Below are 26,177 nucleotides of genomic sequence, written 5' to 3'. Positions count from 1 at the left end.
AGTTGTAAGAGTTCAAAAGTATATTGAAATACATTCGAATTTCAATTTTTTTTAAAGAGTTTGAATGTAAATGATTTTTTTTTTAAATTATTAATATAAAAATCAAGGACCGTTTGTGATAAAGATCTATAACTATAACAACCACATTTTGCTACAATAAACACTGTTTAAAAGTCTATGAAACATCATTTAAAAAATGATATCTATTTCATACAGTGTTTACTATTTGACATTCATCATTTTTCTTAGTCGGTTGCTACAGTGTTGATTATTTCTTTATAAACAAAAATAGTTTACACACCAAACATACTTACTATTATAACCTAAACTAAAATAATCTTACACTTCAAACACAAACTATAATAACCGAGAACTATTAATAGTTCACTCATTACCCCAAACACCTTCTAATAACCTCATATGATTTTTCTCAAATAAATGTAATAAATAGAGTTTTCCAAAAATCTTATATGATTTTTCTCAAATAAATTGTAATAAATAGAGTTTATTAACATGAAAATTGAAAACCGAGAGTTAAAATTCAATTTATATTTAAAAAATAAATTTAGTTAATTAATTAAATAAGTTTATCATTTCAAACACAAACTACAATAACTGAGAACTATAATAGTTCACTCATTATCCCAAACACCTTCTAATAATCTCATATGACTTTTCTCAAATAAATCGTAATAAATAGAGTTTATTAACATGAAAAATGAAAATCGAGAGTTAAAATTCAATTTATATTTTAAAAAACTTTAATTAATTAATCAATCAAAGTGTAGTGGAAATAACCCAACGAGATATTATTTTTATTTTTATTTTTATTATTATTTTCTTAATAAAAATATTTATTTAAATTCAACGACCAGATGCTGCAGTGAGAAGCCGGAGAGGGTATTGTTTTTGTTTTTTAATTTATTCATTCATTTCATTGCATTTTAAAAAAAATATACAAAAAAAAAAAAAGAAAAAAAGTGACCGAAACGAACAGTAAGTCACGCGCTTTTCTCCGTGGCCGTTCGGTTCCTCTCTCTTCCTCCTGACTCAGCTAAAACATAACGATTTGTACGGCGGAACAATGCCGCATATACCACGCGCCAATCTCATTCTCTCACGCGCTCGTTACTCTCTATGATGTTCCGAATTTGATCCAACGTTGACGGTTCTACACCGTCCGATTCCCTTCTAATAAAACATGATTCTTATTGGTCCACGTCAACAGATTTGTTTTTTGTTTTGTTTTAAAAACTATTGTTATTGTTAATATTATTTTTATGTTTTTGTTTGATTATTACTTATTTGTTAGTATTTTCAAGTCAATGGCTGTGATTTGATAATCCCTAAGCTAAAGATTTTGATATTCCTTCTAAATATCACATATATAATTTGAGGGTATTTTTTTTATCATCCCTTCTCTTTCTTTTTTGCTTTATACAAAAAAAATATCTATTTAAATTTGTCTAAATAAGTTTAGTTCAATTATAAGATGTTAAATATATGTTACAATTTAATTTTAGAAAACACAAATCTTTTTAGTTCTTAACACCAACATTTCCAAACTATTTTTGTTAGAATTTTAAATGGGAATCATGTGGTTATAATTTGTCATCAAAATTTAGAATACAGTGTTATCTCTTACTTCTTTTTACTACACTATTTTGAGCATTTTATTTTTGGTTTATTGTGTTCATGAAAAGCAAACATAATAGTACAATTATGGAAAGAATAAAAATACCTTAGAAATAAATTTAAAAAATTCAAAACATTTTCTTATAACTTATTGTGTAGGAAAACAAACAAATATAAAATAAATTATCCGATGAAGTTGTCATATTTTACAAGTCAGGTTAAAAAAATATCATAAAACTCATCAAATTATAGTTATTAAAATATACTTGAAGATTTATTAATTCAAATTCGTTATTACTATAAAATTAAAATAAAGTATGACAATGGTTGTGAAGGTTTTATTAAATAATAGGTAATTATGAAGGAAAAAAAATCTCAATGGTACAATTTTTTTTGTATGTGCTATAATGTTTTAGAGTAGAAGAAGACTAGGAAGTAGAGGTTCATAATCATAATTCATATCATCTTCTTTCTCTCTCTCTCTCTCTCTCTCTCTCTCTCTCTCTCTCTCCTATTCAAACTTTCTGTTCCAATCACCATTGAAAAGCATACGTACAAACCTTTCCCCCATTTTTCTCTCTCTCTCTCTCTCTCTCCATATTATTTGTTATTACTGCAACAAAGAACTGTAAATCTTCTCTTTCCTTTTATTTCCACAGATTTTTATTGGTTTCTCGAATTTGATGATCCCTTTTTGCTTACAGGATCCACCGCCATGGCTACATAATCACTGACCCATTTCACAAAATAATTCCTTCTTCTTCCCTCCATCTCCTTTCTTCCCATGGCGTATCACAATCACCTCTCTCAAGACCTTCCTCTTCACTTCTCTGACCACCACCACCAAAATCAACCTCTCTCTGATTCTTCTTCTCTCCGTAACATTCTGCCGGACCAACTTCCCGCCGGCCACACCTCGCCGGACCCCAAGTCTCAACAACCCCATCATCACCACCATCATCAACACCCTCTTCAGACCGCCCCCAATTGGCTCAACAACGCACTCCTTCGTAACCAAAACCCCCATTCTCACTTCTCTACCGACACCGCCACCACCGCCGCTGCTGCTAATACTAATTTCCTCAACCTTCATACAACTGCATCTGATTCTACCGTTTCTCACTCCTCTAACCAATGGCTTTCCCGTCCGATTCTTCACCGTAACCATAGCGATGTTATAGATGATGTCGCCGCCGCCGCTGCCGGTGATGCTATGATCGGTGCTGCCACTGCTGCGCTGTCTCATGATTCTGGTGACTTGAAGAACGATGCTAATAGTGGTGATGGATTGAATAAAAGTGAAGGTATGGTGATGGAACCTGGTGCGGGTGGAGAAGGGGTTTTGAATTGGCAACATGCTCGTTATAAAGCTGAGATTCTTGCTCATCCTCTTTATGAGCAGCTTCTCTCCGCTCATGTTGCTTGTCTTCGTATCGCGACCCCGGTCGATCAATTACCGAGGATCGACGCTCAGCTCGCTCAGTCTCAGAATGTCGTCGCCAAGTACTCCGCCTTGGGCCACTCGGCTCCACCATCCATGGTTGGTGATGATAAAGAGCTCGATCAATTCATGGTATATTCCCACATAATCCTTCCAATTTTCTTCCTCTTTTTACCATATTCATAAATCTGTTCTTATTGGCAATTGCTAAATTGATGCTGAAACTTCATTTGCTATTGCTGTTTATGTATACGAATGTCTTCCTTTTCAGCTATAATCCATTGGGTTTCTCTCTTTGTCAGAAATTGTTCTATTTTTCTGGCTTGCTTCAATTAATTGGGAAATGAAATGTTTGTATTCCTGGGTAATTTGAGTTGGGTATTGGGTATTGGGTAATGGGTAATTATTCTTTGGTTGTTAAATTAATGTTTTTATGATCATTTTCACTAGTGGATAGACATTTTATGTATTTGCTTGCAACTTGGAGTACTGCCATAATTAGTAAGCTAGATGTGGTGATAATAAATAAACTGAAATCTCCATTTAATTATGTTACCTGGCTTTTTACAATGTATGGACAAATTTTCAAGACAGTAACCATAAATTATATTTTTTATGTCGGTTGTCACTTGGTCATTTTTTTTTTAAGTTGTACTCTCCTGCTGCTTGGGTGGAGAAAATTTATGTGTTTTTGCATTGCAGCTGATAAAAGGCTGTCCTGCCTAGTTTATGGACTCTCTCGGAATGATACAATCACCCATAGATTTTTATTTTTTATTTTATTTTTTTGTTTGTTTCTAACAATCTCTTCGTATCTTGTAACATATATTGATATATTGACATTTAATTGAGTGACTGATGATCAGAACCAAGATTTGGGACAAAGTGTACTGTAGACGTCATGCTAACTTAAATGAATCTTATTTAAAATTTTGAAAAATGTGTCTTCTTTTACATTTGTGATGCTTTTTGTTTCTGTAGTAAGTTTCTAAAAGCATTTTGAAAATAGATAAAGTCGCATTAAAGGAATTATAATTTGCGGTAATCTGATTAATCTTTGTTGTTCTTTTTTATTTACTTTAACACTCTGCATCCGTTTTTTTTTTTTTTTTTCCTTTCAATTAGGAATGGAAATTAATCTGTCTTAGTCCTTGATATACATATTCTCTTGTTGCAGACACATTACGTTCTTTTGCTTTGTTCATTCAAAGAACAACTCCAACAACATGTTCGAGTTCATGCTATGGAAGCAGTAATGGCTTGCTGGGACATTGAGCAGTCCTTACAAAGTTTAACAGGTATATATTCTTGTTGTAGCCTTTTGTGTTTTGCTATTACTTGCTTCTATGATCCTTATCTCTGATTAGCCACTCTTCGATGGAACTTTAGCTTTAGCCAATTCTAATCAAGGACCCATTGAGTTTAACACTATTTTTTTACTGGTGTTAACAAAATCCAATTCAAGTTTCTGAAAACTTTAGAAAGTTGTTTTTAGAATTTTGATTATATTTTTAGAATTTGTGTAAAAATTAGGCTAAAATGCAATGGAAACTCCTACAAGACAGTCGGAGAATCAGTTGGATGTCAAATCCTTACTCAAAAATTATGAAAAACTACGGTTAAGACAATGTGAAAAAAACGAGCCTGATTTTCATTTTCTTTCTAATGTAAAGAGTGTCATACATTAAGAACAACGTTGTATTCTTTTTGCTATATCAGGAGTTTCACCTGGCGAAGGTACAGGAGCAACAATGTCCGACGACGACGAGGACCAAGTTGACAGTGATGCAAATCTGTTTGATGGAAGTTTAGAGGGTCCAGACACCATGGGATTTGGCCCTCTTATTCCCACAGAGAGTGAGAGGTCCTTAATGGAGAGGGTCAGGCAAGAACTGAAGCACGAATTAAAAGCGGTAAGGGATATAATATTACATTGAATATTTTGTTTCATTAAATATGTTCTGTTCCTGAATCCCTTTCTCTCTCTCTCTCTCTCTCTCTCTCTCTCTTCTTCTTCTTCTTCTTCTTCTTTTTTTTTTTTTTGCTTACAGGGTTACAAGGAGAAAATTGTTGATATAAGGGAAGAAATTCTGAGAAAGAGGAGAGCTGGAAAACTCCCTGGTGACACCACCTCTGTCCTCAAACAATGGTGGCAATCACATTCAAAGTGGCCTTATCCTACAGTAAGTTGGGGGGTTTGAGCTTAAAAGCTATTACTTACACTTACTTTCAATTAATCACCTAGTCCAACGATATCAAGAAAAAATGTTGTTGTGTCAATCTTACTTTGGTCTTAAATAAAACATTAACATGGTTTAGAATAACTTTGAAAATCTACTCATGTTATTGACTAGGGAAAAGTCCAGATAGATAAACGCTTTGTATGCTTTTAATTCAATTCTTTTACTTTTCTACTTTACTCATCTTTCTCCCTGTCACATCATCTTTTAGTTAGCATAAATAAAACCTGTAATGATGATTTATGAGTTTGAAAATGAAGTATAAGAGCAGGAGATGATGCTTAGTTTGATAAAACTTTTACAATTTACTCTCCTCTAGATTCACGAACACTAGCAATTGACTTGAAGTGCTTTATGAAAAAACTTTTAAGAATTGACTTGAAGTGCTTTATGACAAACTTCAAAGCTAGTCAAAACTTTAATCTGTATTTGGATGGTTACTTTATCAGGAAGAAGACAAGGCAAGATTAGTGCAAGAAACTGGTCTACAACTGAAACAGATAAACAATTGGTTCATCAACCAAAGGAAGAGAAACTGGCACAGCAATCCTTCAAGTTCTACAAACTTGAAAAGCAAACGCAAAAGGTACAATATAAATTCCTTAAAATTTTTTTTGAGTATATGTCTATTTCTTTTCTTTACGATTTTTAACTTAAACGAACTTGCACCAACCTTAATTTGAAAGAAGTAATGCAGGTGAAAACAGCAGCGACCGTTTCAAATGACTTGTAATTTCAACTTCAACAGCCAACAAAATCCTGTTTTTCAACACTTTTTTGCTGCAGCAATTATAAACCCAACCCCCCCATACTAATTATTTTACAAAGCATTGGAGGTAATTCATTTTTAAGCTTGCAAAACAAACATAGTTATCGCTTTGACCGAAGAAGTTAAGGATGAAAGAAAGATGGGACGATCGATCGAGGACGGAGACGGAGACGAAGAAATATATGCATGCTATATGTCGTGAGGCGCAAGCGCGTAAAGATATCGAAAAGCTGCTGCTCAACTAAAAGAATATGAAGCATGTGAAGGGTTTTTTGTTTTTCTTCTATGATATATGGTTAGAAGAAGTTTATATTTAGGAGTATTTTAGTGGAAATGAATTGGATACTCCACATGGAATGGAGTTATGATTTTTGTTTTAGCTTCTTCATGTATGTGAATAATTAAGAAAAGGTCATGGGTTATATGGGTGTACAGTTTTAATAATCTGTGCATTGTTTCCTCACAGTATAATACATGTCATTAATATAGCTCTTTTTTAAACAAAAAAATTATATATTTTATACAAAGTGGAGTATTATATATACTTTATATATATATTGGTGATATCCTCTCTTAACTATTTTTTTTTGGGTTTCTATTTCTTTGAGTTTTCATATATTATAATATAGAGATTACACAGTAAATTGGGTGTGACAGAACAGAACTATATGGTTGCCTTATTTATAACCCATTAACAAATTACCATGGAGTTTAATTCGTAAAGTTTTCTTTTTCTTTCGAGCATAAATAGGTGGAAGGTTTAAATTACGGATCATTAGGTCCTCTGCATATATTGATTTCAATTGACGAGAAAAATTACAAACTAAAGGAAATAACGATTATTTGAAAATTTATATTTTCGATCTTAAAGTTAGAAATAAGTTATACAAAGGTATCTAAGTTTACCGCTTTAAATCACTATCGTTAGGTTATTGTTATTATATATAAATTACATTTAAATCCTAAGATAATAGATATGTTTAAATCAAATACTAACATTTACATTATATTTATTTTGAGGGGAATAATTTGATTGATAATTATTATTTTTAATTAATTTAATTTTAAATTCAAAAACTCCATCTAAGATTAATCATTTTGATGATTTTTTTAGTGAAATTAAACTAATTAATTTCAAATTTAAATATAATTTATTTTAAAGAAACGATAGATGAACTATTGCAAAAACTCGGTCCTCATAATTTTTTTGTTGGAAGCTCCAACCCGGTCCAAAATCAAATGGGAAATGTGAATGGGGACAAGGAAGGTTGGCAAGCATTGCCTCGTGAATGTATGTATTCAACATATATCAATGGTTGTCATTCGTTGATTGTCTTCCAACCGATGTAGTTTTTTCTTTTCTTTCTCCTTCTATTTAATTTGTTTTCTCTCTTTCGCTTTTCTTTTGATCTATACTTTGAAATGTATAACTTCTCCTTCCAAAATTCACGGAACTACTAAACAAAAAAATTAAAGTTTGAGAATTTATGTTGAACTATATTGATAATAGTAATTAAGCTACTAATTCATAATATGCTAAGATATGAGTTTGTGTGGTCTAGCTGAATTCATGTTTATAAACTATTTCTTTGTACTTATAAATACTTATTAAGACACTTATAAAAATCTATCCAAACATATATTCTAAATTTTCTCAATTACTTCGATAAATTTTGCCAATTTTGTGGAGAAATGAAGAAACTAATAGTTTGTACATGTTTATTGACATTATCAAATTCATAAATTACAAAGAGGTTTCAGTTATATAACTAAACTTTTTTTAGTAGAAGGTTTATTGAAATTAAACGAAATTAGAGACAAACATAATCGGTTAATAATAACAATAGAAAGAATATATAATTAGAGAACCTTTTTTAGATATTTATACACTTGGCTCTACGAACAACATCTTTAGCAAATTACAGTATACACATAGTTAATTAGAATCAATGGGTAGAGACTGTCTGTAGATCCCCAATCCCATGGTTTCAAAATCGCATGAGATTTACCGGCGGCGGCGGCGACGCCGGCAATCTTGAAGTGAAATCCCTAATTGGGAACTCATTGTCATCTCGAACTTGTTCGTCTTCGAAATTAAGGGCATAGCTGGAAGGATCGTATCGAAAATCAGCAGAGTGATGGTAGCGTCGGCGACTCGGCCAACTGATCCGAGCGACGAGACTCCGGCACATCCCACGGAGCTCCGGGAGGTCAGAGGTCATTGATTTGAGAGCAGGATTATCGTCTTCGTTTTCATGTAATTCGGCATCGTGATCGGGGCGGAAACAAGAAGGGATTGAGGATTTGAGCTTGTGAGTAAATGAAAAGGGATTGTAGTGGTTGAACATGGTGAAGATGGAAACTGAAAAATGGATGAGAGGTGAGAATTGAGTAGTGATGATGGAATTGGAGGAGAGAAATGGGAAGAGATATTTATAGAGAACTGTTGGGAGAAAAATAAGAAGAAGAGGAATGAAGAATGGAAGGGGACAGATAAGAGTGAGAGAGAAGAGATAATTGCGGCAGTTTGGCTCTCTAAAGTTCGTTGGGGAAGGAGCGGGGAAAGCGTGTGTGAAAAGAGTAGTATCCTTTTCATTTTTAATTTAGGTTTTTTTTAAAGAAAAATTGTTTTAAATACTCTTCTCAAATATAACAAAATAAATTATTTTATATAATATAACAAAATATCATAGATCAAAATAAACTACTATCTACATCAAAAAAAAATTTAGTACGGGTTCAAGGAAAATTCGAGCTCTCTCAACTTTATACTCTTTGTAATATATGTATATATATAATTGAAATGATACCTAAGTTAATAGCTAGCCTAGTAGACTCATTTTCAAGCCCTAATCTTGAAGTAGTTTGTGATATTTTGCTATACCTTTTAAAAGTTTTGTCGGCTAAAATTAATTTTTTTTGTTTTAAATAAATTAAAAATTAGATTGACTAATAACCAACATTCATCCAATATTCATACTTGAACATGTTTATAAGTTATAAGTTTAATTTGATTAAAAAGAATGTGTAAATTGATAACAAAAGTTTAGAATAGAATTGAAATTGATACAATTACTGTATCCTTGATTTGAATTAGTAGTTAAATTGTCAAAGTACTTTACCATATTTTAATCCCACATTTCATTAAACGATATATGCAATGTGGGTGCACTTGAGAATATCAATTAAGAGACAATGGATGCAGCCAAACACAGTTCCCAATTCAGCATAACCACGAGCTCTTTTCTAGGAAGAATACAAATGCAATGCATCAATGACCAAAAACAATTAACTTGAAATTGAGAACTATGCTTTGTACGAGAAGAAAAATATCTAAATCAATATAAGTTTATTCTAAATTTAAAACTTGAACTAATAATTATATCAGTTTTCGAAAATATATCAATTTGTATTATTTTTAGTTTGAATTATTTAGTAAACTATTTGTGCATTGATTTCAATTGTTCATCATGCTATTTCAATATATTTGAAGAAGACTACCCATATATAATATTTGTTTAATTAATATCAACTTTCACTTATTACAATTTAGAAGTTTAATTGAAACAACCCTAATTAAGTTTCTCGTGTAAAATTACAACAAGATCAAATGAAGGGTAAATCAATACCGTTAAGAAAGTTGATGACTAAAATTAACAGAGAAAACTACTGTTTTAGTCCCAAAGTTTTGACAAATATGGTGTTTTCTCCACGAGTTCTAAAAGTGGACATTTTTTAGTCTCGAAATTTAAAACATTAAACAATTTTGGTCATCGAATTTTTTAGATCGTACGTTTCTAATCATTGAGTTTTAAAAAATAAGTTTATAAGATCCTAAAAGTATTTTATGTTTGATTTTTAAAATTAAAAAACATATAGTTTTAGAATGAGATATGATTTTTAAAAACTTTCTTCTAATTTTAAAACGTCAAATAATTATTTAAAACAAATATATACACTTATTTAAGATGTCTTTTAAATCTATTTTTAAAAACTCAACGATCCAGAAACTCAATAACCTAACCAGTTATAAACTTGAGAAGGCTGAAATATCTATTTTTAAAATTTAAGAACTAATTCATACATATTCATCAAAACAACTAAAAATGTAATTCTTTCAATTTAAATTTAATACAACTAAATTAATATTTTTAATTTGTTAAAAAAGCTATATATATATATATATTATTATTATTATATTACTTTTGGAATTGAATGAGTTTATGTGGCCTCCGATGGTCACTTCCATAGGGATCTCAGCCACAGCCACCCGCCAAAGCATCCAACGACCATTTTCAAAGTCTGCACCAATCAGAATTCCACACGGCTTTCCTTTTCTTTCTTTCTTTCTTTTTTTGTTTTAAAGTCTATTTTATTTGTTTATTGATTCTGTAGCGCACGTGACCAACACCACCTGCCGACCATTTTTGGTTCATTCGCCAGCTGAAGGTTGTTCCTTCATCTCCGCAACTAACAACAACACGTTTCTTAATTTATTATTATTACACTAACTATAATTTATTTTAATGCATAGTAATGCCATTAAATGTTGCAAATTTAAGATTGTTTGATGTGTGGTATAAACTCTTAATTATATTTTGGAAGAGGGTTAACAGTAGCGGATCTAAAAAATATATTGATAGAGGGCTAAAAGAAAAATATGGAAAATGTAGGTAAGGTTTGAACTCTAGTTAGAAGGGAGTTAGCAAACAAAATAACCACTAAACTAACTATAAATATTAAAAAATAAATAGTTTTTTTTAATATATATTATATATAGACAATAAAGTTGTGGGGGAACTCGAGCCCCTAGACCTATGCTAAATCTACCGATGGAGTTAATGGATGCAAAATTATCTTATATTTTACGTTACAGTAAATATATTTAAAACTCCTCGATTAGTTATAATAAATAATATTTCAAAAACTTAGTTTACTGTAGTTTTTACTATTTTACGTTTATTGTTTTTTATTACTTGTTACAGATGTTTACTATTTTATTTTCGAAATAAAATAGCATGTACTTAAAAAATATGCTATTATAATCCAAACCGAAATAATAACTATTAATTATAATAATTCACTCATTGTCCAAAATGTCTTATAAAATGTGAGCTTTAGCATTTAAGTTTAAAGTTTAGATAACTTGCCTTCAATAAAACAAATTTTGAAGCATGTGTTGAGTTTAAAAGGATCGTGCTTTGAAATCTGAAGTGCATATTTAGGAGATTTCATTGTCTTTAATCCATGGTTAAATCTTATAGTAATTTAAATAGGGGTGCAAAAACCAAACCGACTCAGTTCGATTCATGCTGGATCGGTTTAAAAGAATAAAAGTATCGAACCAAACTGAACCGGTTTCGATTGGGTTCGGTTGGCGATTCAGTTAAAATTATCATTTTACAGTAGGTTAAAATTAAAGCCACTTTCTTAACACTCTGCTTGGAAGCCGTCATTCCTCATTTCGACTTAGTGAGTTCGTGGGTCTCCTCTAAGTCCTCTCCTTCATTCATCTTCGTTCGTTCTCCTTCTTTTGTCCGGTGTGGGTTTCTTCTTTACAGTAGCCTCCGTCGGCATGGGTTTCGTTTTTACTGTAGGCCTCCGGCGTCGGTTGAACCTTCTGAGGTATTTGACGATTTTAAAGTATTTTTTATGTAAATATTGCGAGGATTAATTTCACCCAACTAATTATGTACTAACAAGAATTACGGTAGCGTCCTTTACTGTATTTCACGATTCAGTATAATATACCGTAGTTCAAATGAAAACAACTGAAGAAGGGTAGTTGAGTCGTTCTTTATTTACTTTTGAATTCCATGATTCTTGTGAAAACATACTCTTCTTTGTGAAATTTATTCAATCAACATGCTTGTTGAGTTGAATTCCCATTTGAATCCTAATTAATCATAGTTAAATTCAATTAAGTTGATGTTGCAAGTCCAATCACCGCTCTGCACCTTTTGCTGTGTATCCGATTTTGCATCGACCGAGAAAATGCCAATGCCAACTCACTTTTTCTTAATTTTAAATTAATTTTTTCTAATCGCTGATTTTTCTCTTTTTCAATAGCCTACGGCCCACTTATATATAAGAGATCGGCCCAAATATAAATAAGTGGCCTTTGCAATAGTCTGTTACTTTCTGGGCTTCGGAATTGGAGGCGGGAAGGGGAGCCCTCTCGAAGCATCCATGGCCGAATTTCGTTTCTGTATTACAATTTTGAACCATGCTTGGAAGCCATAACCTCAAACAAGCATCATCGAAGAGAAGCAAGACGAAGTGAAGAAAAGCTTTCTGAATCATCTTCTTGGTTCGACTTTTCAAGTTCATTCTCCAGTATCGGCTTCTTCGATTTCATGGCGAGTATCTTTGTCTTTTTCTGTTTTTTTTTTTTTTTTTCTTGTACGAACTGCATTTCGTAGCATTCTCATTGTATGTATTTTTCTTCTTGTTTTACTATTTTGTAGGAGTTACAACAGGAGCAAACTCCGTCGGTATCCATAGAAGATTGCTTGAAGCTCCTGAAGGGAGAGAAAGACGAGCAGCGTCTTGCTGGCCTTTTCTTAGTTGCTAAAATTTGCAAGGTGGATGACCTTGCCTCGCTTTCTAGAGTTTATAATGCCGTTGGAGCGAAGTTTCTTGAACGACTTCTGAGAACTGGTATGTTTCTTAACACTTCGTGATCACTTAAACTTTTTAGTTGTACTTGAACAGTTTGAGGCTTATATGCTTCTTTTGATGTATACACTCTGAAACTGTGTTTAAAACTTCTAGGCATGGGTAAAGGAACTGTCAGTGGACCTGGAGAAGATAATCGCGATGCGTATTTGCAACTGTCTGTTAGGATTCTGGCAGCGTTTTGTCATGTTCCTGAGATCGCTGCTTCAGAAGAAATGGTCTCGAAGATTCCACTGATACTGGAAACCCTATCCAACCAGTGCGTGCGCTATCAGTAAACTCTTTCTTGGTTACATTTCTACTTTAATCAGTTTATTATGCGTACGGAATTAGAACGACGAATATCCTCTGAGAGATTGAGGTGATTTTGAACGAAAACGTGTCACACTGGAATTAGAAAAAGAAAATCGTTTGTGCTATTTTTCTTTTCGTATTCACCTGTATTCTTCTTGTTCCTTTGCATATTGGTGTTTCGTTAAGGAGATTTAGAGATTGATCTTCAAGCAGACTTTAGATTTGCAGTACGAGTACGTACTCAACCATTTTTCTGATTGCAATACATAAATTTATTTATATTATTAATGCATTCTTGAATCTACTTGTGCTATCGGGATTTAGGTTCTTACCATCAAGAAATGACTAATTGCATTAAGGACTGGATTTTCTTAATTGCTATTTACATCATGCTTTCTTGTCCTTTCGAATCCCTTTCATCGATGTTTCTTTTGTTGTTTATGGAAGGTCAGGATCTTCTGTTTTGGAGGAGTATCTTGAATTTTTGTATCTGGTATCAACTGCATCTGATGCTGGAGTGACCACTCTGTATGAATCTGGTAGTCTGAAAATTATAGCTTCTTGGATGTTGTCAATGCCAGATGGTAACACTTCTCATTGTTTGTTGAATCTCATTGATGACCTTGTTGTGGGCTGTTGATCACTCAATATCTCAGTATAACCTTTTGCATACAGGTCCTAATCTGATGAAGATTTCCATGCAACTTGTTCAATTGATCATCAGTAAGATTTCTCTGGACATCATCATCATCGACTCTTTGCCTGAACTATCAGATATTGTGAGTTAAATTTATGTTTATTCTAGTTACTATCTATTAGGTTAGGACATGTCACTCGTTTTGGTTTGTTTTCGGTCATATTCTTATAGGGAGACACAAAAATTCTATTCCCCCCATAATCGAGTAAATATTATCCAATTAGGTTGTCGCTATTGCGAGGCAATTTGGAGTGGCACACGATGCTATGAAGTTTGAAGCCCTTCGCCTGCTTTCTGCCATCCTGTCTTCAAATTTGGTATGCAATTAATGGTTCCAATAGGAAATATTACTTTAGTAGTTTCGCTGCTTAGCCTTGACTGATGCATTACTTTTTAGGTTGATATACATTCTTTTTAGTTTTAATAATTGTCGTCCTTTGCTACCTTTTCAGACATGTTAGTTCTTAGTTCTGTTATAACTCATAATCATGTTTTGCAAACGGCATTTCATTTTCAGACACCACTTTTTGAAACCCTTCGTCAAGTGCCCTCCAATGTTTGGGCAAAACATATGCGTGATGGAGTTTCAGCTATTCTTCATAACCGCACAGGTATCCTAAGCTGCAATTTCTTCAATGTAAAAGATTTCTCCTCCTTTTCTATTTCTGGCAATCATCGTGTAGCTATATGTTTTTCCTATGTTGCTATTACTCAATTTCGCACTAAACTGCCATATTATCAATCTTCTACTTAGCTTGATTATAATGTATTTGACATATATTCCAATTGTTGGGTGTTGATTTTTTTGGTGTTTGCAATCTACAAGTTTATTTGATTTATTATGAAAGCTGCAGCAATCCTATGTTATTAGACTGGTGAAACTTGGTCTCTGAGTTGGTATAGAAGGAGACATGAAATATAGTTGAAAGGATATTTGCAATTTGGCCCTTTTCTATTTTCTTTTGGGGTGAAGATAAAATGAAGTGTATGTTAGGGCCTGGATACTGTATATGTTGGAAGGCCACCCTTTTTTCTTTAAAAGTAAATTAATTACAGTGCATTAATTTAGATAATCATTCATATTTAGCGCTTCATAAGGTGAAATTTTCTTTTCTTTCGATTGAGATTTAGATGTTTATTTGCTCTTGTAATGGAAAAGTGAAAAATTGGAGGCAAACGTTTCAAGTATATTCTGTTTTTTGAAGCTTTTTTTGTAGTTGTGTCCAGGAAGATGTTTGAGTTTCTAATTTATTGAATCTCTTGCTTTGCTGTCCAATGTTCAGCACCTGCTGAAAAGCTTCAGGCTCTTAGTTTGGCCGAGTCGATGGTATCTATTCTAGGAGAAGGTTGGCTGATAGGTGAAATAGAATTACCTGATGTACAAGACGCTATTCCATCGGACAGGTATTCGGTGATTGCTACCAGTACTGATGCTTTATTAACTTCTCGGATATATTTTTCATTTTTCTCTTCTATCTTGATCTCAGATGTCTAATACTTGTCTTAGAGCAGTCAAGGGTTGAGATTGCCGTGATGCTGAATGAACTGGCTTATATGAAATATGAAGCTTCCAAAAATTCGTCCTTGAAGGAAGATATCATCTTAAAGCAGCGTAATGTAGCTACTGCCTTCTCTTTGGTGGAAAAGATAATTAAGTTAATATCAAATATCGGAGAAGAACAAGGTGAATTACTAATGTGATGTCAATTATTTGCTAGGTCTTGAATTTTATTTATTAGCATTGAGATTGATAGCCCAGATTTCAAAAGTTTAGGAGAATAAGCTCCTGAAGAATGGGTTGGGGGGGGGGGGGGCATGTGAAGTATAGTTTCTTCATATCTTTATATTTTGTTGGTTAGAGAAAGGGTGCGATGGGGCAGGATGATATGGGTCAGTGTTATCCTTTTGCTGACAACTCTAATCTGTAGGCTTTCTCTATGTTTCTAATGGTAGGTTTAAGATTTTGTCCCATTTGTAGTTTACTTCATAGAATCAATTGGATAATTAATTAATTGGATGATAAATGTATAATTAGATGATTGCTTTAAGGGTGCATAAACAAATTAAGGAAATTGATGACTTAACTCAACCAACTATATAAATGAGCCTTTTATATTTTCTTAAAATTTTACAATTATCAATTTTATATTATTTTTGAGTTAAGTCAGATTATGTACTGATTGAAGTTTGCTCTAGAAAAGAAGGGAGTTCGGAAATGTCTTAGAGATTTTTTTTTTACACGAAATTATTATTATTATTGTTATTTTTCAAAACAGGATCAATCTAAATAGAATTACATAAAACTTGAAGATGGTTGAAGCTTGGAGTCATGGACATAAATGTCACTTGATGTGTTTGAAATAGTTGGTCTTTCATTGACCCTTTTGGGGCTTTACGTGGTTGAATTACTAACCTATTGATATTGCTTTGTGGCTTGCCCAAGCTTGTTTGGTGGATGGTCTGTCCATGTACTAGGTCTTTCTTTTAAAGTACAGAAAATGCAGGACTGATTTTAAGGGTTTTTTTTTTTGTGTGTGTGTGTGTGTGTATCTGAGAAACCATTTGAAATAGACATTTTAATTAACGTTGTTATGATGTTGTAATCCAGTGTTGACCTTTGGCTAATATATTCGGCAACGCCAAGTTATTTTCTTTTTAATTAGTTCACAATCTAATAGTTTCTTGAATACCTGGGGAATTTATCTGTAGGGGATCTTATCAGTGAAAACACACTGATGAAAGTGATTAGAGGGCTTAATGAGACTACTGGGGTTGTGCTAGAATATTTGCAAGATGCAAAGGTAATTATGGGAAAACTTATAGTTGTAGTAGGATATGGGGATACTGTTCCTTATTTAAGATTGTGATTTATGATTCTTCAGGAGCATGGACAAAGAAAAGGAGATGACATTTTAGCATCTGTACGGGTTATTGGGAGGTAATGTATTCTATATTTGTTTGCAATCCTTTGTGAGAGAGCAGAGTGTTTCAAATTCTAAAAACAAGGAAACGGTTTTGAATGAATTTCTTTTTACTGTTTAATATATTGAAATGCCCCTTGTTTATCCTTTTTATGAATATCTATTTTGTAAGAAGCATAGAATGGAAAATTTGAGCTAGTTTGCGTATTCTTCAATCTTAGATATAAATAGAAGAAAAAGAATGTAGCAAATCTTCAATGTCTTTTGCCTTTGCTGTGTAATTGCTTGTCTTAGTATTGCTTGATAATTGAGGAGTGTCTAGGTGCAAATTTTATAACAAGGAACAATACTCATTTGCAATGGTACCAACTACCAAAGACCGTTGAAGTAATATGAAATGTGAATTTTCTTCATTCAGTTAGTATAACATGTGGGTACTCTAAATTTTTGGTCCGGTGGACCATTTATGATTTGGTATCTTCAAACTAGACTATAGTTTTATTTGTACATGGATTGCCTTTGGTTAACATTATTCTCTTTTATTCCAGTTTTCTTGCACAAACCCCCGATGCATGGACAGAAAAAGTTAAGGAACTCTTGGACTATATGCTCTCTGTTGAAGGTGAAGATGAACAGAGGTTTGTCAGCGCCCAGTTATTACCGACAATTTGGTATTTATTGTATGAATCTAAAATACCTGAATTCCGTTTCTATGTTTACAAATGACAGCCCCTTCAACTCTGTGTGCTTCTTGCTTCCCATGCTATGTCAAATTACGATGAATGTTGAAGGATGTAAGACTTTGGTTTCTTCTGGAGGTCTTGCAGCTGTAAGTGATTGCAATATGGAATTGGCTTTTATACAAGTGGCCTTGTGAACTCTGAAACTTTCTATTTATTACTTTTGCCAGATTGAAGTTCTTAATAACTGAGCATTTGGGTCTACACACAGGTTGTGAATTGCCTTATTAATTTGATTCACAAGCACGGTTGCTGGATTGACAATGATGGATCCATCTTCTTGGCTTGTGATACAATCTTGAATGTGCTTCTGAAGGTACTCATCTAGTAAACTACTGTAGTACGGAGTTCTGTTTATATTGTTTCTTTAAGGTCTTGATTGGTCACCATTTGATTTTCTATTTTTGGTTTTTAAAAATTGAGCTTATAATCACTACTTCCATCTTTTAAGTTTCTTTGTTTTCTTGTCCACTTCCTACCAATGTTTTGAAAAACCAAGCCAAATTTTGAAAACTAAAAAGGTATTCAAAAACTCCTTACTAGTACTCGTTCAATTTTGTAAGTTGTAACAAGGTACTTGTACTCCTTTCTAGAAAGAGCTTGGTGGGCTTCTATGTGGCGAATCATCTTTTATTCACCTGTTGGATGCAATCGTAAATTCAACTGGTATTTTTCTTGATTTTTTGTTTTTTACCTGCATGTTCAATGACTACCTTAGCTTTAATTATTGCCTCCATGTTTAAAGATAATATCCGATGGTGCTTGCTTTATTAGTCCTTTCTTAAACAAGATCTTATATCCTAATAGCATAGGAAAAAACTTACAACTCACCAGAACATTTTTATAACGTATGTTGTTTGATTTTGATATAATAGTTGAATGATTTAGGCAATTGTGCATAGTTGGTAATGAAAAAATGTGTATAACTTTATTTAATATTTTTTTAGTACAACAAAAGTAGGGTGTGGGGAATTCTTCAACCTCAAGGAAATGAGTAAATGATAACTATTTCCTAACTGTGCTTATGTTTGAAAATTATTTTCTCTTCTTTTAGATATCTTGGGAATGTGTGTTAAATAAATAAAATTTGATTATTTATTTATTATTATTACGTTTTTAAAAAGTTACATTGTGTTTATGATGGTTGTAGAGGATTCCAAAGAGCTATCTGTTATCATGATGGCTGGTAGTATATGTGCCTTGATATTTGATTTCACCTCGGAGACCGCTCTTCTAAGCAATCCTAATTTTGCCGATAAATCTCTCGATAAGTTGTGCAAACTCTTTTCAAGAATCTTCATTTTGTCTCAACAGGTATGGTAAACATTAACAATGTGCTTCCTTGAAGGCCTAAGTATTCTTATTTTATATCTAAATGGTCATTAACATTCCACATTTTACAAACTTCACAATTCTAGCAGGAAAGCTAATTAAATATGTTTGGAGACTAAACGTAAAAATTATAAGTCTATTTTCCTTGACCTACACATTGAAAGTTTCATAGATTTATTAGAGATTTACTAAATATCCATTTGAAGGAAAATGTAGTAAACTTATAATTTAACAACAGTGTGCTGAAGATGAATATATAAAATGTTGAATTTCTCTGTATTTCAGCAGAGCATGAACGACGATGTAATGGCACACATGGATCTTCTCGAGATTATCACAGCAGGTTTGTGCTTTACTCAAACATATATTAACAAGACAACTTTAAAAATTCTATTGCAAGAGAAATTTTCTATTTGAAACTCAACATTGCACCATTCAAATCTTTTTCCCTTCGTTTTATTTTTTCATTTTTATAATTATTAGTCTTACGCAATTGTGAAATGTGACGTGTCATTTAAAAATGTTAATTATGCAATGGGACACTTCATTGAGTCTTTAGTTTTATTAATTGATTCCATTTTCGGAGAGATGTATTACATTTCATGGTGTCTGGACTCTCGTAGGGCAGAAGCCACTGTGTTTAGGCCTTTTGGCTTCCTGTATTTAGAGGAATGGTGAGGATGTTTGTTTTCTTCTTTGCAAACATTGAAAAATGCTTTAAATTTGATTTCAGGATATTCTCGTTGGGGAGACAGATTTCCGCGTGTTCAAAAGGCAATTGGCAGTTCACGATACTCATGAGCATTGCATCCATCCTTATGATTATTGGTAAATGGTAATGAATAAGGAAATCATATGTTTGCGTTGTGGGGTCGTTAATTAGTATAATTTATGAAATTAGAGTTTTCCTGTTTGTTGCTTTTTTTTTTAGATGACAAAGCATGCAGCAAGCCATATTTATGAGTGTAACGTTCCATCTATGGAAGTGTAGCCATATTTATTAGATTTCGAGCGTTGAAGGGAATTGTTGAGAGAGAATTTAGAAATAGAAGCAAAAAGGATGATTTACTCGCATAGTTTAGTTTAGAGAGGTTTTCGGTCTTTTCTTTGGTATTCTAAAATTTACTCACTAAATCAAATGTGTTTTGGAAGAAAAGCTTTTAGGCGCCGTGAGCATAGATATTGAATGTCTAGGATAACCTATCGTTTGGGCAAGTCTAGGATCGAAGGAATTATTTAGAAGTAATGTAGTCATTATAATTAGATTTTAATTATTAACATCGTTATGTTAATTATTTAATCACAAATAATTTTTAATGTAACATTATTTAAATCATCAATAATAATTAATTAAATGTTAGAATAACAAATTCATATTTATTAAAATTGTTAACTATAAAAAAGTTATTTTGGATGAATAAAATATTATGATTTATTTTTGTCTTATATTTTGTTATATCTGTAAATATTTTTTATTGATTTTGCCATATAATCTAAACGTAATTTTTAATTTATCAATTGGGTTTTATTTATCTTTCTACAAAGTGTCTATTGGGTTTTATTTTATAGGTTTAAGTGTCTATCTACAGTCTCACGACGATATTGACAAAACAGACAGGTTGGAAGTTTTGGTTAATTTTAAATGAGACTTTTTTCAAATGCATAAGAAAACGTAATCTTTTTTAGTTCTCAAGTTTTAATAGATGTATGTGTTTAGTTCTTATGTTTTAAAAGTGTATTTTTATAGTTCTTAAATTTATAGGAATAGATTTATTTGGTTCCTAAGTCTTTCAAAAGGTAGTCTTTGAGTTTTTAAAAATTGTATCAAAAGGATAGTAAAAACAAAACTTATTTTTTAAAATAATTATATGATATTTAAGATTAGAAAAGACTTTTAGAAAAAAAATGATTTTTAGATCATATCTTTTTAAATGTAAATGTTATATAATATTTAAAATAGAAGAAGAAAGTTACAAGGGACTTGAAACGTACATTTTCAAGATCAAGGAACTAAACAAAATTTGGGATTAAAACGATGTTTTTTCCAAAAGAACCTAAAATGATCAATGGTCTTATGTGAGAACACTATAAGTCAAAATCTATCTTAAAGTATCTTTTTACCTTATCTGAGGTGGAAAGAAACTTCTGTCCATGAAGGCAAAAGGTTTTCATGTTTACAAGGAGTGGAAATGATCGATCAGCTTCAAGTTCAGAAAGCTTAAAGGAACTTGTGATAAAGAAATGCAGAAATAAATTAACGATTTATGCACATCGTAAAAATCAGAGTAAATTTCATAAAATTGGGTCCGGCGTAAATCTACATTACAAATTCAATTCTTCTTTTCCCACTAAACGTCTAAACTAGTGAAATAGTGCTTAATAGCTTAATACCTAACAACATCTTTTATCTTTCAGAAAATGTCTAATGACTTGTTATGTTCTCCATATTTTTCAAAACCCGGCCACAATTGATTGTTTAAATCTCCTTATATAACACAATTCAATTTTGTCAAAGTTTTATTATGAATTGAGAGTTGCCACAAATACTATGTTCAAGAGTTGTACTGTTTAGAAAGTTGGATTAAGGACGTTCAGCAAAATCTTTATTCATCCAGAAAAGATAGTAACGAAATATTCAAGTAAGAAAATATACCTTCTCATAGGCTACCTATGAATCAAGCATTCTATTGCTCAAGAGTTTATGTATTTTCACATCCAAGAATTTTGTAACCACCTGCAGCTGCGGTAAAAAGAGTACAAATTTTAAAAGTAGTATAAATAAAGCATCCAACATTCTATTAGCCAAGTTCCCCCACGTTTTCTTGGGTGGGAAAAAAGAAAGAAAAAAGAATCTATCGAATAACATAAAAATACTTTTATAGTTCTAAGTTCTAAAAAAGAGGATAGAGAAAAACTTGTTTGGAAAATTTGGGGTTTGAACCTGAGCCAGTATCTATCTTCTAAGTTCTAATATTGATTAGCGAAACAAATTTTAGATTGAAAGCTCTTAACGCGTAACTGTTACATAATCACATTCAAATATCAGTAGTATATTTAGCTCGATGAATTACTTTACTTTTTCGGGAGAAGAGACAAGTATATTAATAATTAATATTTCATGCTTTACAAAAATTTGAAAAACTAAAGAACACAGAAGCATGCATTGAACATTAGAATGGTGATGGATGTATTATCCGCCACTAAGCTACGCTCAAATTGGCAAAGATACAAACCACTATTTCTAACCATGCATGAATGTGTGATCCGCTAACGGAGTACTGCAAAGAGGGGGAAGGGCAAGATCTTTTCTTTATTCTAAAAGGATCAATAGGTGTAAAATTTTTTAAGGGTGGTCGGGAAAGATACAACTAATGATCGGTAAGTATTATTCTCAAAAGATGTATGAGAACACAAACCAGAACTCAAGAGGATGCAAGAAAGGGCAATTGAAGCATATCACCCTAAATTTCAAACTTTTTTTTTTCTTTTTTGGATAGAAACAACTTTTTTCTCAATGAAATAATAAATTTTGAAATACTATACACAGTTAAATACAAGAAAATGTACGAGTGGTTGAGAATACATTATAAAGACTACATTCAACCTAATTGTAGACACACTAAACTACAGATCTACAGTCGATTATAACATGCTTATGCAACTATGCAACATAAATTCTTTCACGGACAGTAATTTGGAATGCACAATGACAACAAAACATGCCAGGTATGTATAGACAAACAGGGTCAGATGAACGTAAACCAGTCAGATGGCAACAGAGCAGAGCCATCCAATCTCCATTGCCGCAACTAATTTACGAAGACAAAATTCATACGAACAAAACACTGCTCAAGTCCTAAAGGAAAACACATAATCCATAAAACAAATACGATGGAGCCTAACGATTCAATATTCTCAGCAATGGAGGTTATAGTAGTACTACAACTTGCTTTCAAACTGTGTCATTAAAATTCGATAGTCGGTTGTGTTCTAAGTTCTAATATCGACATGCAGTTTATGCAGTTTGAATTATTATTATCTTTTTTTTGCTATAACAATCGAACTGGACAAACTCCTTGTTCAGGTTTTTAGTGTCTGTGGTAATGGAGATGGAGCAGAAACTAAAGCGTTAATGAGCCACATAATTTTAGACTGAAGGCTCTCGAGATGGACAAAGCTCTTAACGAGCAACTGTTAGAATATCAAATATCATTGTGTTTGCTCAATGAATTACTGTATTCTTTTTTTTTTTTTCTTTCGTTTCGTTTTTGAACAAGAAACAAGTTTATTGACATTTAATGAAAAAAATTATAAAAATTTAGTCTAAATCTCTGATTAATCCTCTGTTTTTGAACTATGCAATGCTAATTTTTTCTCAACTTTCTATATTGATTTACATTTCTGACGTAAAAGAGTTGAATTCTTAACCAAATTTCATTAAAAGAACAAGTTTTAAAAACAATCCTTTTAGTTTCAAAATAGATAACAACGACAAAAATTTACATGTGGAATTGCATGGGTGCGTATGGGCATAATTTTCAAAAAGTTAAAGTTATGTTTGACAAATTATTTTGTTTTATGTTTTTGGTTTTCGAAAATTAAACACTTAAATCTTCTAATACGAGCCCAATCCTAAATTTGAAAAACATATTTTAAAATCAAATTTTTAGTTGTTTTTGGTAGATTATATAGTAAGAAATTTAGAGGTTTATAAGCTTTTTGAAAACTGAAAAATAAAAAATCAAATAGTTAAACCTAATTACTTAAATGATTACCAAGCTAGGCATATAATATTAGAAGCAATAGTGACAAACAAGTAAACAAGAACAACTAACAACTTTCCGAATCTAATGGGAAAATATCTACACAAAAGCCCGAACGTCCAAAAGAATCTCTCTTTCACATGGTTCAATTCTTTTCATCATAAACATCAGAAATTGTATTCATTAAAAAATAGAGAAAGCCAGCTTGGAAGACAGGACATCACCTCAGTCCATCTAAAAGGGCATTTAAAAATACTAATCTAGAGAAGAAAAGCTAACAGAATTACTTTTCTTTAGTTTAACAGGTGGAAGATTGGACGACCATTGAAATTTAGAAATGTAACAGTAATGGATGACTTATCCACTAATCCGATCGGCAAGAATACTAACTAATGTTTCTAACGATTAAAAGAGTAACGCATGGTGGGAAACTGATGATGGCTTTTTTTTAAAAAAAAATCAACAAAGATCAGGAAAGATGCAACTAACTAGTAATAGGTAAGCTATCATCCTCAAAGAAAACCAAGAAAGAGATGCAAGACAAAATAAAACAGAAACTGAGAGGATGGAAGGGAGGGCAAGGAGGAAGCGTATGACCTAAATTTGAAACATTATTCACAGTTAAAGTACAATGATGTTCAACCAACCATCCGGTAGTACATTTGCATACTTATACGTTTAGCTTTCAGCCAAACACTCGCATGTATGAATGCAAATGTATGAGTTGTTGAAAATACATTATAGACTACGTTCAACCTAATTATAGAACACACTTTAGATCTACCGTCAACTAAAACATGCTTATGCGACTATGCAACAAAAAAATCTATCACGAACTGTAATTTGAAATGTCGACAACAAAACATGCTAGATCTATATGAACAAACAAGGTCAGATGAACGCAAACCAATCAGAAGGCAACAGAGCCATCCAAGCTCAAGTGCCGTAGCTAAGTTAACAGGACAAAATTCATACGAACGAAACGCTAATCAATACCTAAAGGAAACACATAATCCCTAAAACAAACACGAAGGAGCCGAACAATTCATTCTCAGAAATGCACAGGTTATAGTTCCACATATTTCTCGATTTGGAAAGCAATCCAAATCAAGAAGACGAAAATAGACGCAGCAAGTAGCAAGGGACGAAAAAACCAAACGCAAACCTGTTTTCGCCGCCGGAGACTCGTAGAGGAGCCATCACAACTGTACTCTAGATGACAACAATGCCAGTCATAATCCATCACTTGAAAAGTCGACAGCCATCATTCCACAGAAGAAGTGAAACAAAACCTTCGGATTCAAGCACCGAAAACAAAAAGAAGAGAAGGAAGAGACATTAGGCGTAGAACACAATAAACTATTTCAGAAATTCCAAAAACAGAACCCTAAATGTAAAAGAACATGGAGTTAAGTAGTTACAGAGCTCCTCGAGCGTTTTCCGGCAATGTACACGAAGAACAGTACCTTTAAGCCGTAAGCATATCGATCAACGCCGGAGAAGAAGAAAGCATCCATCGGATTCAAGCACCAAAAACAGAAAGGAAGAGAGATTAGGCGTAAAACACAACAAAAGATTTCAGAAATGCCAAAAATGGAACCGTAAATGTAAAATAAAATGGAGTTAAGTAGTTACAGAGCTCCTCGATCGTTTTCCAGCAATGTACACGAAGAAGAACAGCACCGTCAGCCGCATGCATATCGATCAACGCCGGAGATGAAGAGAGAGCATCCGCACACACATTGATTGAGAACGATTTTAGAAATTATTCTTCATTCAGAATCCAAGATCGGTTTCTTCGAGTCGACGATGGATCGGTTGGGAATTTTGATTAGAGAAAAAAGACGAACTGTGGAGTATTTTGTAGCGTAAGAAAGAAAACAAACAAACAGAGAAATGCTTTTTGCGTTGCGCCCCCGCCAACAAACCTGAAACGTGGTTTCCTTTTATACGTGACTTGTGTGGGCCCTACTAAAATACTTTTTAATTTTGGAAAAATGGCCCACATGGTCCTATTCGGGAGTTTAGCGGGTAATACTACGCATCGTTCGTAAAAATGACTCCTTATCTAATCTTCGACATGTGGCCTACCATTCATTTATTTTTTATTATTTATTTATTACTTTGTTTTTTTTGCTTCACAAACTTCAAAGAAAAGCATAGAATTTGTTTTTTTTTTCAAAAAAAAAAAAAAAATTGAAGTATTTTCAAATTTAGTGCAATGAACCCATTATTTAAAAAAATATAACAAATTTTCGAATTCAATCAATGATAGACGTCGATGGACTTCTATCACTGCATTTAATAGACATCGATAGACTTCTATCAGTGTATTTTATAGACAATAATAGACTTTTACCACTCTCTATCTTAATAAAATTTGATATTTTGATATATTTTGTAAATATTTTCAACAATTTTATCATTTTTCAATAATTTTTGTTTTTATTTTGAAGTTTCTTTAAATTTGAAAATATAGAAGCACTATTAATATGTTGATTTTAAAACAAACAATAAAAAAACAAATGATTTCTAAAGAAAACCCATGATATTGTTAGTTTTTTAGCTGATAAGTATAGATATAAGTTCTCGAAGTTTTAAATTTTAGAATAGTTACATTTTATAAATTTTATGACCAAGCTATTTAGAAGGAGCATTTCAAGAAAA

The 26,177-nt window shown here is 32.3% G+C and overlaps 3 protein-coding genes and 1 long non-coding RNA gene across 19 annotated transcripts; 2 read left to right on the top strand and 2 right to left on the bottom strand.

Moving 5' to 3' along the window:
• The first annotated feature begins 2,080 nt into the window (after positions 1 to 2,080).
• On the top strand, positions 2,081 to 6,573 carry LOC103493777 (homeobox protein knotted-1-like 3). Of its 10 annotated transcripts, none has more exons than XM_051087798.1 (7): positions 2,081 to 2,187; positions 2,340 to 3,208; positions 4,254 to 4,374; positions 4,796 to 4,989; positions 5,128 to 5,259; positions 5,766 to 5,902; positions 6,006 to 6,573. In XM_051087798.1, exons 2-7 carry the CDS (start codon positions 2,420 to 2,422, stop codon positions 6,040 to 6,042), a joined length of 1,410 nt encoding a protein of 469 aa, XP_050943755.1. In that variant the 5' UTR covers positions 2,081 to 2,187; positions 2,340 to 2,419; the 3' UTR covers positions 6,043 to 6,573. The 10 variants fall into 10 exon arrangements, with proteins under 10 accessions (XP_050943755.1, XP_008452888.2, XP_050943753.1 ...); XM_051087801.1 differs by having other exon boundaries at positions 2,103 to 2,187; positions 6,014 to 6,573; XM_008454664.3 differs by having other exon boundaries at positions 2,108 to 2,263; positions 6,003 to 6,573.
• Positions 6,574 to 8,073: 1,500 nt separating this feature from the next.
• Positions 8,074 to 8,433, bottom strand: LOC103493778 (uncharacterized). Its single transcript, XM_008454669.3, has one exon. The coding sequence runs from the start codon at positions 8,431 to 8,433 to the stop codon at positions 8,074 to 8,076; it is 360 nt and encodes a 119-aa protein (XP_008452891.1).
• A 3,087-nt stretch (positions 8,434 to 11,520) lies between these two features.
• On the top strand, positions 11,521 to 20,465 carry LOC103493779 (uncharacterized). 7 transcript variants are annotated; one of them, XM_051087793.1, is made up of 20 exons: positions 11,524 to 11,710; positions 12,155 to 12,444; positions 12,553 to 12,745; positions 12,860 to 13,022; positions 13,505 to 13,641; positions 13,733 to 13,836; positions 13,979 to 14,071; positions 14,272 to 14,365; positions 15,038 to 15,158; positions 15,242 to 15,438; positions 16,464 to 16,555; positions 16,637 to 16,692; positions 17,224 to 17,313; positions 17,405 to 17,504; positions 17,627 to 17,731; positions 18,009 to 18,081; positions 18,566 to 18,729; positions 19,036 to 19,090; positions 19,481 to 19,582; positions 20,317 to 20,465. In XM_051087793.1, the coding sequence occupies exons 2-19, from the start codon at positions 12,442 to 12,444 to the stop codon at positions 19,546 to 19,548; spliced, it is 1,908 nt and encodes a 635-aa protein (XP_050943750.1). In that variant the 5' UTR covers positions 11,524 to 11,710; positions 12,155 to 12,441; the 3' UTR covers positions 19,549 to 19,582; positions 20,317 to 20,465. The 7 variants fall into 7 exon arrangements, 5 of the variants coding, with proteins under 5 accessions (XP_008452894.2, XP_050943750.1, XP_050943749.1 ...); XM_051087792.1 differs by lacking the exon at positions 20,317 to 20,465 and adding an exon at positions 19,679 to 19,833; XM_008454671.2 differs by lacking the exon at positions 20,317 to 20,465 and adding an exon at positions 19,679 to 19,833 and having other exon boundaries at positions 11,525 to 11,710; positions 19,033 to 19,090.
• A 773-nt stretch (positions 20,466 to 21,238) lies between these two features.
• Positions 21,239 to 25,426, bottom strand: LOC103493780 (uncharacterized). Its single transcript, XR_538512.3, has 4 exons — positions 25,146 to 25,426; positions 24,932 to 24,976; positions 24,676 to 24,802; positions 21,239 to 21,487 (listed from the first exon to the last, which is right to left on the bottom strand). It is a non-coding gene; the product is annotated as an uncharacterized LOC103493780 (long non-coding RNA).
• Positions 25,427 to 26,177: the final 751 nt, after the last annotated feature.

Source organism: Cucumis melo, chromosome 7 (assembly GCF_025177605.1).
Source record: "Cucumis melo cultivar AY chromosome 7, USDA_Cmelo_AY_1.0, whole genome shotgun sequence".
Lineage (NCBI taxonomy): Eukaryota > Viridiplantae > Streptophyta > Magnoliopsida > Cucurbitales > Cucurbitaceae > Cucumis > Cucumis melo.
This window is presented reverse-complemented; position numbering and strand designations above follow the sequence as displayed.